Source organism: Nerophis ophidion, linkage group LG23, assembly GCF_033978795.1.
Source record: "Nerophis ophidion isolate RoL-2023_Sa linkage group LG23, RoL_Noph_v1.0, whole genome shotgun sequence".
NCBI classification, from domain to species: Eukaryota; Metazoa; Chordata; class Actinopteri; order Syngnathiformes; family Syngnathidae; genus Nerophis; species Nerophis ophidion.
The window spans coordinates 41,371,207-41,391,930 of NC_084633.1; the positions used below are offsets into that span (position 1 = coordinate 41,371,207).

At 43.1% G+C, this 20,724-nt stretch overlaps 1 protein-coding gene across 5 annotated transcripts in view; it reads right to left on the minus strand.

The window, feature by feature from the left end:
* The window catches only part of engase (endo-beta-N-acetylglucosaminidase), a 46,870-nt gene that overhangs the window by 13,747 nt on the left and 12,399 nt on the right, over window positions 1–20,724 (minus strand). For all 5 annotated transcript variants that reach the window (XM_061884641.1, XM_061884640.1, XM_061884643.1 and 2 more), the window contains exons 5-9: window positions 19,418–19,569; window positions 19,173–19,321; window positions 12,282–12,453; window positions 8,162–8,265; window positions 884–995 (exon numbers count right to left, since the gene is read on the minus strand). In XM_061884641.1, coding sequence (XP_061740625.1) covers window positions 884–995; window positions 8,162–8,265; window positions 12,282–12,453; window positions 19,173–19,321; window positions 19,418–19,569 — 689 coding nt within the window. The remainder of the gene's footprint in view (window positions 1–883; window positions 996–8,161; window positions 8,266–12,281; window positions 12,454–19,172; window positions 19,322–19,417; window positions 19,570–20,724) is intronic.

The window sequence follows — 20,724 nt, forward strand, 5'->3', positions numbered from 1 at the left end:
ATATTTGTGAGGATATGTATTCATTTATCGGGGCGATAATTTTTCAAGGAAGATGCACCTGCGCTCACTTTTAAGTTTTTTGGCAAAGGCTGTAAATATTTATCCACATGTGATTTCTTAATTTTTTATCTTGAATACATTTGCAAATGAGGTGGCAACTTGTCCAGAGTGTACGCCGCCTTCCGCCCGAATACAGCTGAGATAGGCACCAGCGCCCCCCTGCCACCCCAAAGGGAATAAGCGGTAGAAAATGGATTGATGGATGGACATTTGCAAGTTTTCCAATCATCATAATGGGGTGTTGTGTGTAGAATTTTGAGGACAAAAAGTAATGTATTCCATTTAAGAATAAAGCTGTAGCATAACAAAAGTGAAGTGAATTGTATTTATATAGCGCTTTTCTCTAGTGACTCAAAGCGCTTTACATAGTGACACCCAATATCTAAATTACATTTAAAGCAGTGTGGGTGGCACTGGGAGCAGGTGGGTAAAGTGTCTTGCCCAAGGACACAAAGGCAGTGACTAGGATGGCAGAAGCGGGAATCGAACCTGCAACCCTCAAGTTGCTGGCACGGCCACTCTACCAACCGAGCTATACCGCCCCACTAAAAGTGTGTGAATGTGAGTGTGAATGTTGTCTGTCTATCTGTGTTGGCCCTGCGATGAGGTGGCGACTTGTCCAGGGTGTACACCACCTTCCGCCCGATTGTAGCTGACATAGGCTTCAGCACCCCCCGCTACCCTTGAAAGGGATAAGCGTTAAAAAAATGGATAGATGGCTTAACAAAATGTGGAAAAAGTGAAGTGCTTTGAATACTTTCAATGATAACTTCAGTCGAGTAATCCTCATAAAGGTTATATTCCACATCTTTCAGCACTTTACCTTTCCTTTCCAATAGAGAGCATTACCGAAGCCCTGACAAAAAGAAGAAATGAAGGGCAGCGGGCCAGCTGCTCGGTGCACATACAGGCTGTCTTTCAGAAGATCCCAGAACCTAAAGAGAGAAAATGTTTGTTTTAAAATGAGATCATCCCAGTCATTGATTCTATAAACTACAAAATGATAAAGCTTACAAACAATGTATACAAGCTTTACTAATCATTTGTTCTAACATTTAAAAAAGATTGGAGATGATTAAAATCTCACCATCAAACATAAGATTACACATGTCAATGATTTGATCCACCGATGTACGTAATCAATGCCACTCCCCAAAAAACAAGAGAATTTGTTTTCACAATTAATAACATATGGTGGAAAATATTAAAATATTTTTTAAGCATTTAGTTTGAATGATACTACTCCTAGGTACTTGAACTCCTCCACTTGATGAGATCGACAGGCGGATCGGTGCGGCGTCTTCAGTAATGCGGACGTTGTACCGATCCGTTGTGGTGAAGAAGGAGCTGAGCCGGAAGGCAAAGCTCTCAATTTACCGGTCGATCTACGTTCCCATCCTCACCTATGGTCATGAGCTTTGGGTCATGACCGAAAGGATAAGATCACGGGTACAAGCGGCCCAAATGAGTTTGGGTCTCTCCCTTAGAGATAGGGTGAGAAGCTCTGCCATCCGGGAGGAGCTCAGAGTAAAGCCGCTGCTCCTCCACATGGAGAGGAGCCAGATGAGGTGGTTCGGGCATCTGGTCAGGATGCCACCCGAACGCCTCCCTAGGGAGGTGTTTAGGGCACGTCCAACCGGTAGGAGGCCACGGGGAAGACCCAGGACACGTTGGGAAGACTATGTCTCCCGGCTGGCCTGGGAACGCCTCGGGATCCCCCGGGAAGAGCTAGACGAAGTGGCTGGGGAGAGGGAAGTCTGGGTTTCCCTGCTTAGGCTGTTGCCCCCGCGACCCGACCTCAGATAAGCAGAAGAAGATGGATGGATGGATAGTTTGAATGAAGAAATAATTTTTGATTGCAACTGTAGCCAACTTAAATGTATTATCCATCCATCCATTTTCTACCGCTTATTCCCTTTCGGGGTCGCAGGGGGCGCTGGCGCCTATCTCAGCTACAATCGGGCGGAAGGCAGGGTACACCCTGGACAAGTCGCCACCTCATCACAGGGCCAACACAGATAGACAGACAACATTCACACTCACATTCACACACCAGGGCCAATTTAGTGTTGCCAATCAACCTATCCCCAGGTGCATGTCTTTGGAAGTGGGAGGGGCCTATCCCCAGGTGCATGTCTTTGGAGGTGGGAGGAAGCCGGAGTACCCGGAGGGAATCCACGCATTCACGGGGAGAACATGCAAACTCCACACAGAAAGATCCCGAGCCTGGATTTGAACCCAGGACTGCAGGAACTTCGTATTGTGAGGCAGACGCACTAACCCCTCGGCCACCGTGTATTACATTCTTGTTAATAAGCTGAAAATACAGCTTGAAATAATACTCTTGGAATTGGTGTTGGTTAAAATCTACAGACGGTAATATGTTTGTTAATATAGTGATGGACGGATGGCAAATAAACATTGAAACATTGACAGAATTTTGTTCAAATTCACTTTCATGATTTATTGATTTATCATCAAACACAATCCATTTGGATTATAAAAACATTCTTAATGGACATTCTGTCGAAAATTTATTATTTACAAAGCCTTTGTTTGAATTGGTTAATATGATGATTCATTAACAGTTGAATTAGTACATATTTTTAGGGGCCGAATGTTCCTTTGGGACAGAAGACTATTGAATTTCTAGCATTTTATTCTTTCTTTATTATTATACCGCCACCTATTTGAGCTGTAATTTGACCCCCTTAACATGCTTCAAAACTCACCAAATTTGACACACACATCAGGACTGGTGAACATTGAGATTTTATCAAAAAAACTTACCCAAAAATAAAAAATTGCACTCTAGCGCCCCTAGGAAAAAAAACACAGACAAAACTGCCTGTAACTTTCAGTAGGAATGTTGTAACAAAAACTTCTATGTAGGTCTTTCTTAGACCTAGATTTCATACAGTAACCTCCTTGGGCAAAAATCCACAGGAAATTTGCAATTCCCCATTCAAAACAAAAGTTTTGTAAAAACACTCACCTTTACCTCTTTGAGATGTAATTTAACCCTCTTAACAGGCTTCAAAACTCACCAAACTGGACACACACATCAGGACTGGCGAAAATTGCGATCTAATCAAAAACCTAAACCCAAAACTCAAAATTGCGCTCTAGCGCCCCCTAGGAATAAAACACAGACAAAACTGCTCCTAGGAAGAAATCACAGACAAAACTGTCTGTAAATTCCAGTAGGAATGTTGCAACGACATGAAACAAAAACCTCTATTTAGGTCTCTCTTAGACCTAGCTTTCATACAGTAACCTCGTTGAGCAAAAATCAACAGGAAGTTTGCAATTCCCCCTTCAAAACAAAAGTTTTGTAAAAACACTCACCTTTACCTCTTTTAGCTGTTATTTGACCCCCTTAACATGCTTCAAAACTCACCAAACTGGACACACACATCAAAACTGGCGAAAATTGCGATCTAATCAAAAAACCTAAACCCAAAACTCAAAATCACGCTCTAGCGCCCCCTAGGAATGAAACACAGACAAAACTGCTCCTAGGAAGAAATCACAGACAATACTGTCTGTAACTTCCAGTAGGAATGTCGTAGAGACATGGAAAAAAAACCCTCTATGTAGGTCTCACTTAGACCTACATTTTATACAATGACAACCCCCAGCAAAAATCAACAGGAAGTTTGCAATTCCCCCTTCAAAACAAATGTTTTGTAAAAAGAAAAAACGGTCACCTTTTTTCAAACATTATCTCCTCTGAGCGTGTTTGTCGTGTCGGCTTCAAACTACCACAGGAGAGAGATTGAATCCTTCTGATTAAAAATGATGAAAGAGTTTTAATTACTGCTAAAGTTTTGATTTGATCAGCCTTTAAACAACCACTGCTTTGAAAACCATTTCAAAGATGGCCGCCGTGCGCAGACACAGTAAGGGAGTTGTTATTTCCCCATTTTTTTTCGTACCGTCTGCTGCTGTTGCGCACGCAACAACTTTTGTGAGGGAGGGGCTGTGATCGTCTATACCAAGATGGCTGCCAGGTGCTGTAGCTAAGCCAGTGTGTTTTAAAGTTGTCGTTTGCCTGTATATCATAAAAACCACCGTCCAACATTTTACAACTAATTGTAAACTTCTAGGTGCCGACCATCAGGGCCGAGTTGTGACGAGAGAGTGTGTCGATGTTAAGATATTACGCCGTCTTGGTAAGTCTGTTTGCTAATAGTAGCTACTAGCCGTACCCATGTAATTTCAACGGGCGGTCAGCATCGGGTTTTTCTGACTTATATCTGTCAGTAGACATGTTATGGAAGGTATAAACTACAACATTCATAATAAAAAGTAGTGTATAGTTCTAAATTACATCTAACAACTACAATATAATACAAAGTAGTGTGTTTGTGGAGAGACGAAGACGACGGGCCGACGACGGGATGTGACGCTCTTTGGCCCGGCTCAAGATGGAAGCCAGGCGGCGGAGGATGTGGCGGAACGGAGAGGCGGGGCGTACCTGGGGCAACGCCGCCGTAATCCAAGTCAGGTGCGTAACACACACACCGGGTCTCAATCTCTCCATCTCCGGAGAACCACCTGAGACGACGGACCACGAGCACAACGAGCGAGATCCAGACGAGGATGAGGCCCCGCAGCAGACGCAACCATCGGGCACCGAAAAGTGCGCGACGGCAACCAGGAAGAGCCAGCGAGCCAGAAAGTGGCACGACCGAATGGCAAGGAAATGACATTATTGAAATAATAAAGAGTCAAACCTGTTATGATGCGTCCTGCTTTCAGTGTCCCAGCAACCCACACGGTGACGGCGGCAGGAAGTCCGTCACATTGGCGCCCGAGCGGGAGACACCGTCGGTGGCGGAGGACGATGACGTCATCTGGGCCCTCGTTGCGAGCTACACCAAGCTGCTCGAAAAAAAAGCGTCAGGAAAAGCAGATGATGCAAGCGCTTGTGGACCGATTGGGGGAAGGAGGCGAGCCCCCCCCCTGAAGGAAAAGCCGGGGAAAACGCCGGTGAAAACGGAGCAAAAACCCACCGCCTCGAGGGCGGGGCTGGACAGGCGGCAGTGGCGTCCGCAGGCCACCAGGGCGAGCTGTTGGCCAAAAAGAAGGAGGAAGAAGCTGAAGAGCAGCCACAAGACCAGCAGGTAGAAGAGCCTGCTGACAAGGAAGAACTAGAAGACAAGACGGTAGAAAATGACGCGGAAACAAGAAGCAAAAAGAAGCTAATGAGGAAGAAATAAGTGTGGAGAATATCAGCCAAAAAGAGGACGTGACTGAAGATGGTGACAAGTTGGAGGACTTTGAACGTAAGCAAGAGACTCAAACCAACCAAGAAATTGAGAAAGAAGAAGAAATAATTGAAGAATTTCTGGAAGACGATGAAGATGAAGAAGAAGTCAAAGATAAAGAAGAAGTTAAAGAAGAAGAATTTGAAACTCAAGAAATTGAGAAAGAAGAAGAAATAACTAAAGAAATTCTGGAAGACGATGAAGATGAAGAAGAATTCAAAGATAAAGAAGAAGTTAAAACTCAAGAAATTGAGAAAGACGAAATAATTGAAGAAATTCTGGAAGACGATAAAGATGAAGAAGACGATGAAGACGAAATTAAAGAAACTCATGAAATTGAGAAAGAAGAAGAAATAATTGAAGAAATTCTGGAAGATTATGAAGATGAAGATGATAATGATGAAGAAGAAATTGAAGATGAAGAAGTTAAAGATAAAGAAGTTAAAGAAGAAGAATTTGAAACTCAAGGAATTGAGAAAGAAGAAGAAATACTTGAAGAAAATCAGGAAAATGATGACGATAAAGAAGGTGAAGATGAAGAAGAAATTGAAGAAACTCCAAAAATTGAGAAAGAAGACGGCAAAAAGGTCGAAGAAGAAGTCAAAGAAGACAAAGAAGAAGGCAAAGAGGACAAAGAAGAAGCCAAAGAAATTGGAGCTCGAAAAGACAAAGCAGAAGAAGGAAGAGACAAAGGAAAAGACAAAGAAGCCAAGGAGAAGGCAGGTGGCCGGGGCAGGTTTTTTTCCCCCCTCCCTCAGAAGAGGGAGGGGGGAGTGTGCTCAGCCGGACTGAAGCCCGGCTTCAAACTGGCGGTGGAGGACTGTGGAGAGACGAAGACGACGGGCCGACGACGGGATGTGACGCTCTTTGGCCCGGCTCAAGATGGAGGCCAGGAGGCGGAGGATGTGGCGGAACGGAAAGGCCGGGCGTAACTGGGGCAACGCCGCCGTAATCCAAGTCAGGTGCATAACACACACACCGGGTCTCGATCTGTCCATCTTCTGACAGAATTTAAGAGAGGAGAAGGAGGAAGGAAGCGGCAGAGGAAGGAGAAGGAACCACCTGAGACGACGGACCACGAGCACAATGAGCGAGATCCAGACGAGGATGAGGCCCCGCAGCAGACGCAACCATGAAGAGCCAGCGAACCAGAAAGTGGCGCGACCGAATGGCAAGAAAATGACAATATTGAAATAATAAAGAGTCAAACCTGTTATGATGCGTCCTGCATCCAGTGTCACAGCAACCCAAACGGTGACGGCGGCAGGAAGTCCGTCACATTTTTGTTCTAGCTTATATCTGGGAAGCCCAGACTTCCCTCTCCTCAGCCACTTCCATATATACTCGGTCCCGTCCATCGCTGCTTGCAGATTTAATTATTAATTGGTATTTCAACATTTGATGACACCATTTTATGTGTTCAAGCACTCTGGCAAGTTTTTTTTTGTTCATTAAGTAACATGTTATACAATTAGTCCATACTTAAGTATTACTTAAGTACTGTTGGTGGTGCGTTAAGCACGACCCACGGGCATTTTTGGCTCACAGCTCTGCTTTTTGCTGACACTAAGCATACCCTAAAATAAAAGTAATTAATATTATTAATATACGTTTTACGAATGGACCAAAAGAGGCCATAACATATTGGTAACTGGTTAAAATAGCACAAAAACACTTCAAACTTCACAGCAACAAAAAAGCTGCTAAAACAAACCATCCATCCATCCATCCATCCATCTTCTTCCACTTATCCGAGGTTGGGTCACGGGGGCAACAGCCTAAGCAGGGAAACCAAGACTTCCCTTTCCCCAGCCACTTCGTCCAGCTCTTCCCGGGGGATCCCGAGGCGTTCCCAGGCCAGCCGGGAGACATAGTCTTCCCAACGTGTCCTGGGTCTTCCCCGTGGCCTCCTACCGGTTGGACGTGCCCTAAACACCTCCCTAGTGAGGCGTTCGGGTGGCATCCTGACCAGATGCCCGAACCACCTCATCTGGCTCCTCTCCATGTGGAGGAGCAGCGGCTTTACTTTGAGTTCCTCCCGGATGGCAGAGCTTCTCACCCTATCTCTAAGGGAGAGACCCGCCACACGGCGGAAGAAACTCATTTGGGCCGCTTGTACCCGTGATCTTATCCTTTCGGTCATGACCCAAAGCTCATGACCATAGGTGAGGATGGGAACGTAGATCGACCGGTAAATTGAGAGCTTTACCTTCCGGCTCAGCTCCTTCTTCACCACAACGGATCGGTACAACGTCCGCATTACTGAAGACGCCGCACCGATCCGCCTGTCCATCTCACCATCCACTCTTCCCTCACTCGTGAACAAGACTCCTAGGTACTTGAACTCCTCCTTTTGGGGCAGGGTCTCCTCCCCAACCCGGAGATGGCATTCCACCCTTTTCCGGGCGAGAACCATGGACTCGGACTTGGAGGTGCTGATTCTCATTCCAGTCGCTTCACACTCGGCTGCAAACCGATCCAGTGAGAGCTGAAGATCCCGGTCAGATGAAGCCATCAGGACCACATCATCTGCAAAAAGCAGAGACCTAATCCTGCAGCCACCAAACCGGAACCCCTCAACGCCTTGACTGCGCCTAGAAATTCTGTCCATAAAAGTTCTGAACAGAATGGGTGACAAAGGACAGCCTTGGCGGAGTCCAACCCTCACTGGAAATGTGTTCGACTTACTGCTAAAACAAACGATCTTACCAATTTAAATTATGCAGAATATAATTTAGTATATTTCATTTTGCTAAAATGTCACTTTATTAAGTGCAAAAATTAATCAGCATACACAATCCAATATTTTAAACTGGTTTTAAACTTACCTATCCTGATTATGGCGAAAGTTATTCTTGTCCTGGGTCTCGTAAACCCAGCCTGGAGCAAAGATGGCAGCAGAAAAGTTGTACTTTCGGATGACTTCAAGAGCCTGGAAAAGCAAGAAGGTGCTGTCATGAATCATCGTCTGTAGCAATAACTGTGAAGACAGAAGTTTGCTTTGGTCTGTTCCTTCTTTCATTATGTAGTCCTTCGCTAACTGGCACACAAGCAAATGAAGTACAAAAACTGCCAAAAAAAACATGTCAAGTACATCCATCTAATGAAGACAATGTAACATTTGAAAAAAATAACCAGATAGGTCTTGACATGGATAACACGTACAAACCCCGTTTCCATATGAGTTGGGAAATTGTGTTAGATGTAAATATAAACAGAATACAATGATTTGCAAATCCTTTTCAACCCATATTCAGTTGAATATGCTACAAAGACAAGATACTTGATGTTCAAACTCATATTTTTTTTTTTTTTTTTAGCAAAAAATAATGACTCGATGTCGAATATTTCCAAAAACAATTTGAAATGTGGACTCGTCAGACCACAGAACACTTTTCCACTTTGCATCAGTCCATCTTAGATGATCTCGGGCCCAGAGAAGCCGGCGGCGTTTCTGGATGTTGTTGATAAACGGCTTTCGCTTTGCATAGTAGAGTTTTAACTTGCACTTACAGATGTAGCGACCAACTGTATTTAGTGACAGTGGTTTTCTGAAGTGTTCCTGAGCCCGTGTGGTGATATCCTTTAGAGATTGATGTCGGTTTTTGATACAGTGCCGTCTGAGGGATGGAAGGTCACGGTCGTTCAATTTTGGTTTCCAGCCATGCCGCTTACGTGGAGTGATTTCTCCAGATTCTCTGAACCTTTTGATGATATTATGGAGCGTAGATGTTGAAATCCCTAAATTCCTTGCAATTGCACTTTGAGAAACGTTGTTTTTAAACTGTTTGACTATTTGCTCACGCAGTTGTGGACAAAGGGGTGTACCTCGCCCCATCCTTTCTTGTGAAAGACTGAGCATTTTTTTGGGAAGCTGTTTTTATAGCCAATCATGGCACCCACCTGTTCCCAATTAGCCTGCACACCTGTGGGATGTTCCAAATAAGTGTTTGATGAGCATTCCTCAACTTTATCAGTATTTATTGCCACCTTTCCAAACTTCTTTGTCACATGTTGCTGGCATCAAATTCTAAAGTTAATGATTATCTGCCAAAATAAAAATAAAGTTTATGAGTTTGAACATCAAATATGTTGTCTTTGTAGCACATTCAACTGAATATGGGTTGAAAAGGATTTGCAAATCATTGTATTCCGTTTATATTTACATCTAACACAATTTCCCAACTCATATGGAAACGGGGTTTGTACAAGAATTATTGGATAGAAAAATAAGGAAATGCAGTACCAAAAACTAGTATATTTTTCTTGATACAAGAAATGCATTGATAGAAATAATAGATCAGATTCAAGCTTTTCTCGACCATCAGAGCGCATGAGAGTGAGAACTGACAAGCCATTACTCATTCAATCCACAATCACGCAGATGGTGTTGAGCTACATTTGACGAAAAGGGGACTGCCAATTTGCACCAACGGCCTCGCCGACCACCATCAGTGCCAAAAAGGAAAAAGGGTAAAGTGCCATCTTTGGGTTGGGGAGGAGACCCTGCCCCAAGTGGAGGAGTTCATATACCGCGGAGTCATGTTCACGAGTGAGGGAAGAGTGGATGGTGAGATCGACAGGCGGATCGGTGCGGCGTCTTCAGTAATGCGGACGCTGTATCGATCCGTTGTGGTGAAGAAGGAGCTGAGCCGGAAGGCAAAGCTCTCAATTTACTGGTTGATCTACGTTCCCATCCTCACATATGGTCATGAGCTTTGGGTCATGACCCAAAGGACAAGATCACAGGTACGAGCGACCCAAATGAGTTTCCTTCTTTGGGTTACGGGGCTCTCCTTCAGAGGTAGGGTGACAATCTCTGTCTTTCGGAGGAGCTCAAAGTAAAGCTGCTGTTCTGCCACATGTAGAGGAGCCAGGTGAGGTGGTTTGGGTGTCCCGGTGAGTAAAAAGGCACAGTTTAGGGCAGTGGTCACCAACCTTTTTGAAACCAAGAGCTACTTCTTGGGTACTGATTAATGCGAAGGGCTACCAGTTTGATACACACTTCAATAAAATAGCCAATTTGCTCAATTTACCTTTAACTCTGTTATTATAAATAATTCAGGATATTTATCCTTGTGGAAACACTGATCATCTTAATGATTTCTCACAATAAATATATATTTTTGATGACATGTTTTAAATAGGTTAAAATCCAATCTGCACTTTGTTAGAATATATAACAAATTGGACCAAACTATTTTTCTAACTAAGACAAATCATTATTTCTTCTAGATTTTCCAGAACAAAAAAAATTAAAAGAAATTCAAAAGTCTTTAAAATAAGATTTAAATTTGATTCTACAGATTTTCTAGGTTTGCCACAATATTTTTTTTAACTTTAATCATAATAAGTCTGAAGAAATATTTCACAAATATTCTTCGTCGAAAAAACAGAAGCTAAAATGAAGAATTAAATTAAAATGTATTTATTGTTCTTTACAATAAAAAAATAAATACATTTACTTGAACATGGAATTAAATTGTCAGGAAAGAAGAGCAAGGGATTTAAACGGTAAAAAGGTATATGTGTTTAAAAATCATTTTTAATGTTGTATTTTTTCTCAAAAATTGTCTTTCTTAAAGTTATAAGAAGCAAAGTAAAAAAAATAATTTATTTATTTAAGCAAGTGAAGACCAAGTCTTTAAAATATTTTCTTGGATTTTCTAATTCTATTTGAGTTTTGTCTCTCTTAGAATTAAAAATGTCCAGCAAAGCGAGACCAGCTTGCTAGTAAATAAATACAACTTAAAAAATAGAGGCAGCTCACTGGTAAGTGCTGCTATTTGAGCTATTTTTAGAACAGGCCAGCGGGCGACTCATCTGGTCCTTACGGGCCACCTGGTGCCCGCGGCACCGCGTTGGTGACCCCTGGTTTAGGGTATGTCTGAACGGTAGGAGACCACGGGAAAGACCCAGGACACTTTGGGGAGACTATGTCTTCCGGCTGGCCTCGGAATGCCTGGGGATTACCCGGGAGGAGCTGGACCAAGTGGCTTAGGAGATGGAAGTCTGGATTCTCTGCTTAGGCTGCTGCCCCCGCGACCCCACCTCGGATAAGCGGAACATAAACAAAGCAGGATATTATGACCATACCCATCCATTATTTGTTAAATCAAAACTTATGAAATTTCAAGATATAGTTTATTATAAAATAACACAGATAATGTTCAAAGCAAAAATAAATACTCTTCCAGAAGGAATTCAAAAATACTTCTCTCTACAGACCAGCAAAAACAATCTAAGAGATGAATCTAAGTTTATTTGACCAAAAGCAAGATTAGTTGTTAAACGTAGATATTTATCTGTTCTCGGTGTTCATTTGTGGAATTCTGTTGGTAAAGAAATAAAAATGAGTGACTCAGTATTTAATTTCAAAAAAACATGTCACAATGTATTTTAGAAAGTTATGTGAACTAGGAATGTATGTTTGTTTGGTTAAATGTTGTATTTAGAAGGTATGTATGTGTATCTATTTACAAAAAAGTGCATGTGTGTAAGTACATATTTTTGTATTATTTGTTAAAGGGCAACTTAAATGTAAATGCTGAATGACTATATTTCTTTTTGTATTACAAAATTATTAGAAAAGGTAACTTAATTGAATGTAAAAATGTTTATGTTGGGCATATAAGCTTTTTGCTTCTGCCTGTTTCAGTCATGTTATTCATTTTTTGAATCGTGATCCATGTTTGAATATGTTTTTGTTAGACTGAAAATAAACTGAACTGAACTGAACTGAAAAAAGGTGGCTGGATGGACATCAGTGCAAGTCACTGAGAGCAAAGTGGGTGAATTGTGTTGCGTAAAGATACCGGCAAAGTTGGATTTGTATCAGGACAACAACTGAGCCACTGTTGTAAGACCATAAAATAACAATCCTAAAGAGGTAACCTTACAAAATCAGCACAGAACAGAAACACAAACACACAAATGACCCGTTTGTACCTTATAAGTTTCGAACATGCCTCCCACCACCTCGCCACGCCCAAAAACATCCACTCCCACATAGATGTCAGCCGGGCGGCCGTGGGTGTGAGAGACCTCCGCCATCTCCTCCAGGTCTTGTTCTGTCCAGTTGTAGTTGGTGAAGAAACCATCGCATGCGTTGAAAAACACCCTGTGGTGGACAGACAGAGCGGCACTGGTGTCTTATTCATGTCCAAGAACAGCATGTTGAAAAAGAATATAAACCCAATAAGTTGTATGTGCCGGACGGGCTGCGACACTGCGGTGCTCTTGCTAAAGATGGAACATTTGGCGGAAATGCCGGACAGTTCTGCAGACTTCATGGCTGGCTCACATCGTGGTCACTCCGTGATCACGTACGACCGCCAGACACTTCTGGATATGGACATATCGGGCCGTTTTGGACTGATAGACGCGGGCGTGCTAAACATGCTAACTAGCATGGGGATACGTCGGCGGCTACATCCAGCGGCCTGTGAAGCAGGGGAGTCTAGTAGCAGCGGGGGCCGTCTACGGAGCAGACGCCAGCGGTGTGATCGGAAACGCGGACGTCGAGCGGGGCTAAAAACAAAGCAGAAGGCTAATCCCCACAGAACACCACGACATCTCTGCGCTGCTGATCCGCCTCCGCTTGGGATGGTTTCATGCTGGCTCCGCTGTGAACGGGACTCTCGCTGCTGAGTTGGACCCACTTTGGACTGGACTCTCGCGACTGTGTTGGATCCATTGTGGATTGAACTTTCACAGTATCATGTTAGACCCGCTCGACATCCATTGCTTTCCTCCTCTCCAAGGTTCTCATAGTCATCATTGTCACCGACGTCCCACTGGGTGTGAATTTTTCCTTGCCCTTATGTGGGCCTACCGAGGATGTCGTAGTGGTTTGTGCAGCCCTTTGAGACACTAGTGATTTAGGGCTATATAAGTAAACATTGATTGATTGATTGAATGTCTTTTTTAAATGTTTAAAGTTTATGAATTCTTAAAAAAAGAATTGATAAACATGCGTGACCTAGCGAATTGATGTAAAAGTACAGTATGTGTCTCATTGTTACATAAGACAAATGTGTTTTTTTTATGTACACATATTATGGAGTATCCATCCATCCATCCATCATCTTCCGCTTTTCCGACGTCGGGTCGCGGGGGCAACAGCCTAAGCAGGGAAACCCAGACTTCCCTCTCCCCAGCCACTTCGTCCAGCTCTTCCCGGGGGATCCCGAGGCGTTCCCAGGCCAGCCGGGAGACAGTCTTCCCAACGTGTCCTGGGTCTTCTCCGTGGCCTCCAACTGGTTGGACGTGCCCTAAACACCTCCCTAGGGAGGCGTTCGGGTGGCATCCTGACCAGATGCCCGAACCACCTCATCTGGCTCCTCTCGATGTGAAGGAGCAGCGGCTTTACTTTGAGTTCCTCCCGGATGACAGAGCTTCTCACCCTATCTCTAAGGGAGAGACCCGCCACCCGGCGGAGGAAACTCATTTGGGCCGCTTGTATCCGTGATCTTATCCTTTCGGTCATGACCCAAAGCTCATGACCATAGGTGAGGATGGGAACGTAGATCGACCGGTAAATTGAGAGCTTTGCCTTCCGGCTCAGCTCCTTCTTCACCACAACGGATCGGTACAACGTCCGCATTACTGAAGACGCCGCACCGATCCGCCTGTCCATCTCACCATCCACTCTTCCCTCACTCGTGAACAAGACTCCTAGGTACTTGAACTCCTCCACTTGGGGCAGGGTCTCCTCCCCAACCCGGAGATGGCATTCCACCCTTTTCCGGGCGAGAACCATGGACTCGGACTTGGAGGTGCTGATTCTCATTCCGGTCGCTTCACACTCTGCTGCGAACCGATCCAGTGAGAGCTGAAGATCCCGGTCAGATGAAGCCATCAGGACCACATCATCTGCAAAAAGCAGAGACCTAATCCTGCAGCCACCAAACCGGATCCCCTCAACGCCTTGACTGCGCCTAGAAATTCTGTCCATAAAAGTTATGAACAGAATGGGTGACAAAGGACAGCCTTGGCGGAGTCCAACCCTCACTGGAAACGTGTCCGACTTACTGCCGGCAACGCGGACCAAGCTCTGGCACTGATCATACAGCGAGCGGACCGCCACAATAAGACAGTCCGGTGTAGAATTCCTGTAAATAAGATGTACAGTTCAGTAAAATATTGGCCCACACTCCCTAGAGCAGGGGTGTCAAACTCAAATACAGAGTGGGCCAAAATTTAAAACTGAACGAAGCCGCGGGCCGAGGTTGAACAAATTAATCCTTTAATAGGGACCCAAACAAGTTTTGCATTGAATATTGACCAAGAAAGGCTTATATAACTTAATAGTGACATGCAAAATCGAGTTTTAAATAATAATAATTAAAATATATCAATGGCATATCAAATAAAATAAAAATACAAATTGAATGCCTCTTTTCGGCGGCGGGTTTGAGTTGGAGCGGGGTTTGGTGGTAGCGGGGGTGTATATTGTAGCATCCCGGAAGAGTTAGTGATGCAAAGGGTTCTGGGTATTTGTTCAGTTGTGCTTATGTTGTTCTCCCAAAATGTGTTTGTCATCTTTGTTTACTGTGGGTTCACAGTGTGGCGTATATTTGTAACAGTGTTAAAGTTGTTTATACGGCCACCCTCAGTGTGACCTGTATGGCTGTTGACCAAGTATGCCTTGCATACACATGTGTGTGTGTATGATCCGCATATATTATGTGAGTGGGCCGGCACGCTGTTTGTGTGGAGTAAAAGCGGACGTGGCGACATGTAGAGAACGCCAAAGGCAGTGCTTTTACGGGCCGCCCCCAATATTATTGTCCGGGTGGAAATCGGGAGAAATTGGGAGGGGCACTGAACTTCGGGAGTCTCCCGGGAAAAATCGGGAGGGTTGACGAGTATGAGTTTTAGTGGTGAATGCTGTGTTACAGCGGCGGGCCAGATCTAATGTTCATTTGATATTCCCTCAAGGGCCAAATGAAATTACACGGCGGAGTTTGACACCCATGCCCTAGAGCATTACACACAACTCCCAAAATATCAGTTCATTTAAGAGTTGTACTACGAGTTGGGTACCATTCTAAAAACAGGTCAAAATGTTCCTTTGTGTGAGTATGGGCGGGCCTGAACCTGTTGCACATAGTTTAGACCAGGGATTCTTAACCTTTTTGACCTTAGGGCCCAACTTTTCTCCTATAGGAGACCCGGAGCCCACTCAAATATTAACACTGAAATAGTAATCTTACTCTTGATTTTAATGCAAAAGCCAAAAGTAGTGAAGTTGTCACGCTGTGTAAATGATAAATACAAAGAGGATACAATGATTTGCAAATCCTTTTCGACTTATATTCAATTGAATATTTCATGTTCACACTGAGAAACTTTATTTTTTTGGCAAATAATCATGAACTTAGAATTTAATGACAACAACACATTGCAAAACGGCCTTTCTTTTTAACAACACTCAGTAAAGGTTTGGGAAGTGAGGAGACACATTTTTGAAGTGGAATTATTTCCCATTCTTGCTTGAGTTGTTCAACAGTCTCCTGCCTCATAGTTTAGCCTTCACACATTTTCAAATGGGAGACAGGTCTGGGACTACAGGCAGGCCAGTCTAGTACCCGCACTCTTTAAGTATGAAGCCACGCTGTTGTAACACGTGGCTTGGCATTGTGTTGCTGAAATAAGCAGGGGTGTCCATGATAACGTTGCTTGGATGACAACATATGTTGCTCCAAAAGCTTTATGTACCTTTCAGCATTAATGGTGCCTTCACAGATGTGTAAGTTACCCATGCCTTGGGCACTAATGCACCCCCATACCATCACACATGCTGCTTTTTACACTTTGCGCCTAGAACAGTCCGGACGGTTCTTTTCCTCTTTGTTCCGGAGGACACCACGTCCACAGTTTCCAAATATAATTGGAAATGTGGACTCGTCAGACCACAGGACACTTTTCCACTTTGCATCAGTCCATCTTAGATGATCTTGGGCCCAGCAAAGTCGGCGGTGTTTCTGGGTGTTGTTGATAAATGGCTTTGGCTTTGCATAGTAGAGTTTTAACTTGCACGTACAGATGTAGCGACCAACTGTAGTTACTGACAGTGGTTTTCCGAAGTGTTCTTGAGCCCATGTGGTGATATCCTTTACACACTGATGTGGCTTTTTGATGCAGTACCGCCTGAGGGATGGAAGGTGCATAATATCATGGCTTACATGCAGTGATTTCTCCACATTCTCTGAACCTTTTGATGATATTACGGAGCGTCGATGGTGAAATCCCTAAATTCCTTGCAATAGCTGCTTGAGAAATGTTGTTCTTAAACAATTTGCTCAGGCATTTGTTGACAAAGTGGTGACCCTCGCCCCGTCCTTTTTTGTGAATGAGTGAGCACTTCTTGGAAACTGCTTTTATAGCCAATCATAGCACCCACCTGTTCCCATTTAGCCTGTTCACCTGTGAGATGTTCCAAATAAGTCTTGGATGAGCATTCCTCAACTTTCTCACTCTTTTTTGCCACTTGTGCTAGCTCTTTTGAAACATGCTGCAGGCATCAAATTCCAAATGAGTCAATATTTGCAAAACAAATCCAGTTTGAATGTTAAATATCGTGTCTTTGCAGTCCATTCAATTGAATATAAGTTGAAAAGGATTTTCTGTTTTTATTATAAACTTATCACTCTCCTCGGGCACTGTTCCCCTAGCATTCAAAAAAGCGGTTATTCATCCTCTTCTTAAAAGACCTAACCTCGATCCTGACCTCATGGTAAACTACCGACCGGTGTCTCACCTTCCCTTTATTTAAAAAATCCTCGAAAAAATTGTTGCGGAGCAGTTAAATGAACACTTAGCGTCTAACAATCTATGTGAAACCTTTCAATCCGGTTTCAGGGCAAATCACTCGACGGAGACAGCCCTCGCAAAAATGACTAATGATCTATTGCTAACGATGGATTCTGATGCGTCATCTATGTTGCTGCTCCTCGATCTTAGCGCTGCTTTCGATACCGTCGATCATAATATTTTATTAGAACGTATCAAAACACGAATTGGTATGTCAGACTTAAACCTGTCTTGGTTTAACACTTATCTTACTGATAGGATGCAGTGTGTCTCCCATAACAATGTGACCTCGGACTACGTTAATGTAACGTGTGGAGTTCCCCAGGGTTCGGTCCTTGGCCCTGCACTCTTCAGCATCTACATGCTGCCGCTAGGTGACATCATACGCAAATACGGTGTTAGCTTTCACTGTTATGCTGATGACACCCAACTCTACATGCCCCTAAAGCTGACCAACACGCCGGATTGTAGTCAGCTGGAGGCGTGTCTTAATGAAATTAAACAATGGATGTCCGCTAACTTTTTGCAACTCAACGCCAAAAAAACGGAAATGCTGATTATCGGTCCTGCTAGACACCAAACTCTATTTAATAATACAACTCTAACATTTTACAACCAAACAATTAAACAAGGCGACACGGTAAAGAATCTGGGTATTATCTTCGACCCAACTCTCTCCTTTGAGGCACACATTAAAAGCGTTACTAAAACGGCCTTCTTTCATCTCCGTAATATCGCTAAAATTCGCTCCATTCTGTCCACTAAAGACGCTGAGATCATTATCCATGCGTTTGTTACGTCTTGTGTCGACTACTGTAACGTATTATTTTCGGGTCTCCCCATGTCTAGCATTAAAAGATTACAGTTGGTACAAAATGCGGCTGCTAGACTTTTGACAAGAACAAGAAAATTTGATCACATTACGCCTGTACTGTATATACCTTTATATACATATATACATACATATATACCTATACTGTATATACCTTTATATACATATATACATACATATATACCTGTACTGGCTCACCTGCACTGGCTTCCTGTGCACTTAAGATGTGACTTTAAGGTTTTACTACTTACGTATAAAATACTACACGGTCTAGCTCCATCCTATCTTGCCGATTGTATTGTACCATATGTCCCGGCAAGAAATCTGCGTTCAAAGGACTCCGGCTTATTAGTGATCCCCAAAGCCCCAAAAAAGTCTGCGGGCTATAGAGCTTTTTCATTTCGGGTTCCAGTACTCTGGAATGCCCTCCCGGTAACAGTTCGAGATGCCACCTCAGTAGAAGCATTTAAGTCTCACCTTAAAACTCATTTGTATACTCTAGCCTTTAAATAGACTCCCTTTTTAGACCAGTTGATCTGCCGTTTCTTTTCTTTTTCTTCTATGTCCCACTCTCCCTTGTGGAGGGGGTCCGGTCCGATCCGGTGGCCATGTACTGCTTGCCTGTGTATCGGCTGGGGACATCTCTGCGATGCTGATCCGCCTCCGCTTGGGATGGTTTCCTGCTGGCTCCACTGTGAACGGGACTCTCGCTGCTGTGTTGGATCCGCTTTGGACTGGACTCTCGCGACTGTGTTGGATCCATTATGGATTGATCTTTCACAGTATCATGTTCTCATAGTCATCATTGTCATCGACGTCCCACTGGGTGTGAGTTTTCCTTGCCCTTATGTGGGCCTACCGAGGATGTCGTGGTGGTTTGTGCAGCCCTTTGAGACACTAGTGATTTAGGGCTATATAAGTAAACATTGATTGATTGATTGATTGATTTACCATTTACACAACGTGCTGACTTCACTGGTTTTAGGTGTTGTAAAATAGACTTGGTAAATTTAGGGGTGTCAGGAACGGATTAATTGTATTTACATTGTTTCTGTTTGGGAAAAATATCTTCTGTTTTCATACCTTTGGGTTTTTGTCTTTTTGAAATGCACAATAAAGGCCATTTACAATACACCATTCCTTTCTTATTTTACTTGACTGTATTACGAGGCATCCTGGCCAGATTGTACCTGTTGGACTGGTTCAATCCATTCTGCCATCTTAGCTCTCCAGTCTCTATGACACTGTCGTACCACAGGACCAGACTGCCAGGAATGCGTTGGTGCATGTGATCTGTGAGATACCGTAAGAACACGGGGGTTTTCTTCACTGCAACCTCCTGCAAGTAGACACCGGAACATACAGCTCGCGTTATGTTTAACACTGGCCATTATACATCATGGAGTGCAAGCAAAACCGTTGAGGATTTACTCACGCTGAGTTGGTTCTCGATATTTATGAGCCAGCCATCAAAGCCATGAAAATGACTAATTTCAACCAGCTTATCAGCTACTTCCTGATATAACTCTTCTTTAAGGAACGCCTCACATCTCGCTGCTCCATCAGTCCATTCTGTGATAAAAGTTCCTGAAAAGCAGCACAGCATCAATATGGCATTTTAGTTCAGATGCTGTAAAACAGGGGGGTCCAAACTTTTTCCACAGAGGGCCGCACACGAAAAAATTTAAGCATGTGGGGGCCATTTTGTTATTTGTATTTTTCAAACCATAACAAAATATATGGATTTTTTTTTTTTTATCCTTAGAGCTCCTGGGGAGCATAGAGGGTCTCAGTCACTAAAATATTAAAAATAAGTCAGATTATTATTTTTTTTTTAATTTAATGCTTACAGTAAATCTCTATATCAACTGGAGGTTGATATAAAGTAAAACAAATAAGGTTTTATGCCTTTTCTGTCAGAGACAACTTTGTTTTTTATAGTAAAACCGAAATATGCAGTATTTAGATAGATGGATAGATAGATAGATAGATAGATAGATAGATAGATAGAACTTTATTGATTCCTTCAGGAGAGTTCCTTTATTTAGCCATTAAAGCCCTCAAAGATCAATAATGCAGGACACCATCCATCCATTTCCTACCGCTTATTCCCTTTTAGGGTCGCGGGGGGCGCTGGTGCCTATCTCAGCTATGATCGGGCGGAAGGCGGGGTACACCCTGGACAAGTCGCCACCTCATCGCAGGCACCATTGATTTTAATTATTTAATATTTTTGAGTAATCACAGTGAAAAGTTAAATAAAATCCTACTAAATATATTTGAGATCCGAAAGGTTCCCCACTCATAAAGTGATGCATTTTTATTTTGTTTTTTTTACTTTTAACACTTAAATTTCAAGATCAACTTCCGATATATTTGTCGATTTTAAGTTTGAACTATTATTTTGTTTGTTTTATGCTCTTTTGTCAAAACTTTGATGTTTTTATATGGCAACCGCACAACATCTGCAATATTTTTTCCACATAAAACAATTTAAAGTGATAATTTTTAAGTAATAATTCATTATAACATAGATTTTTTTTGTGAACAATGAAAAAAAAAGAAAATAAAGACAAAAGGAAAAAAAAAACTGCCTGCATGGCAGCTTTGGGTCAACATTGCCACTTTTTCTCATTAGATTTCACCTCATTCCATGTTTTTTTTTAATTTTTGCAATACTATCAATTTTGTAACTTTTGCAGAATGGGTTGCGGGCTGGTAAACGAGTAGCTGCGGGCCGCA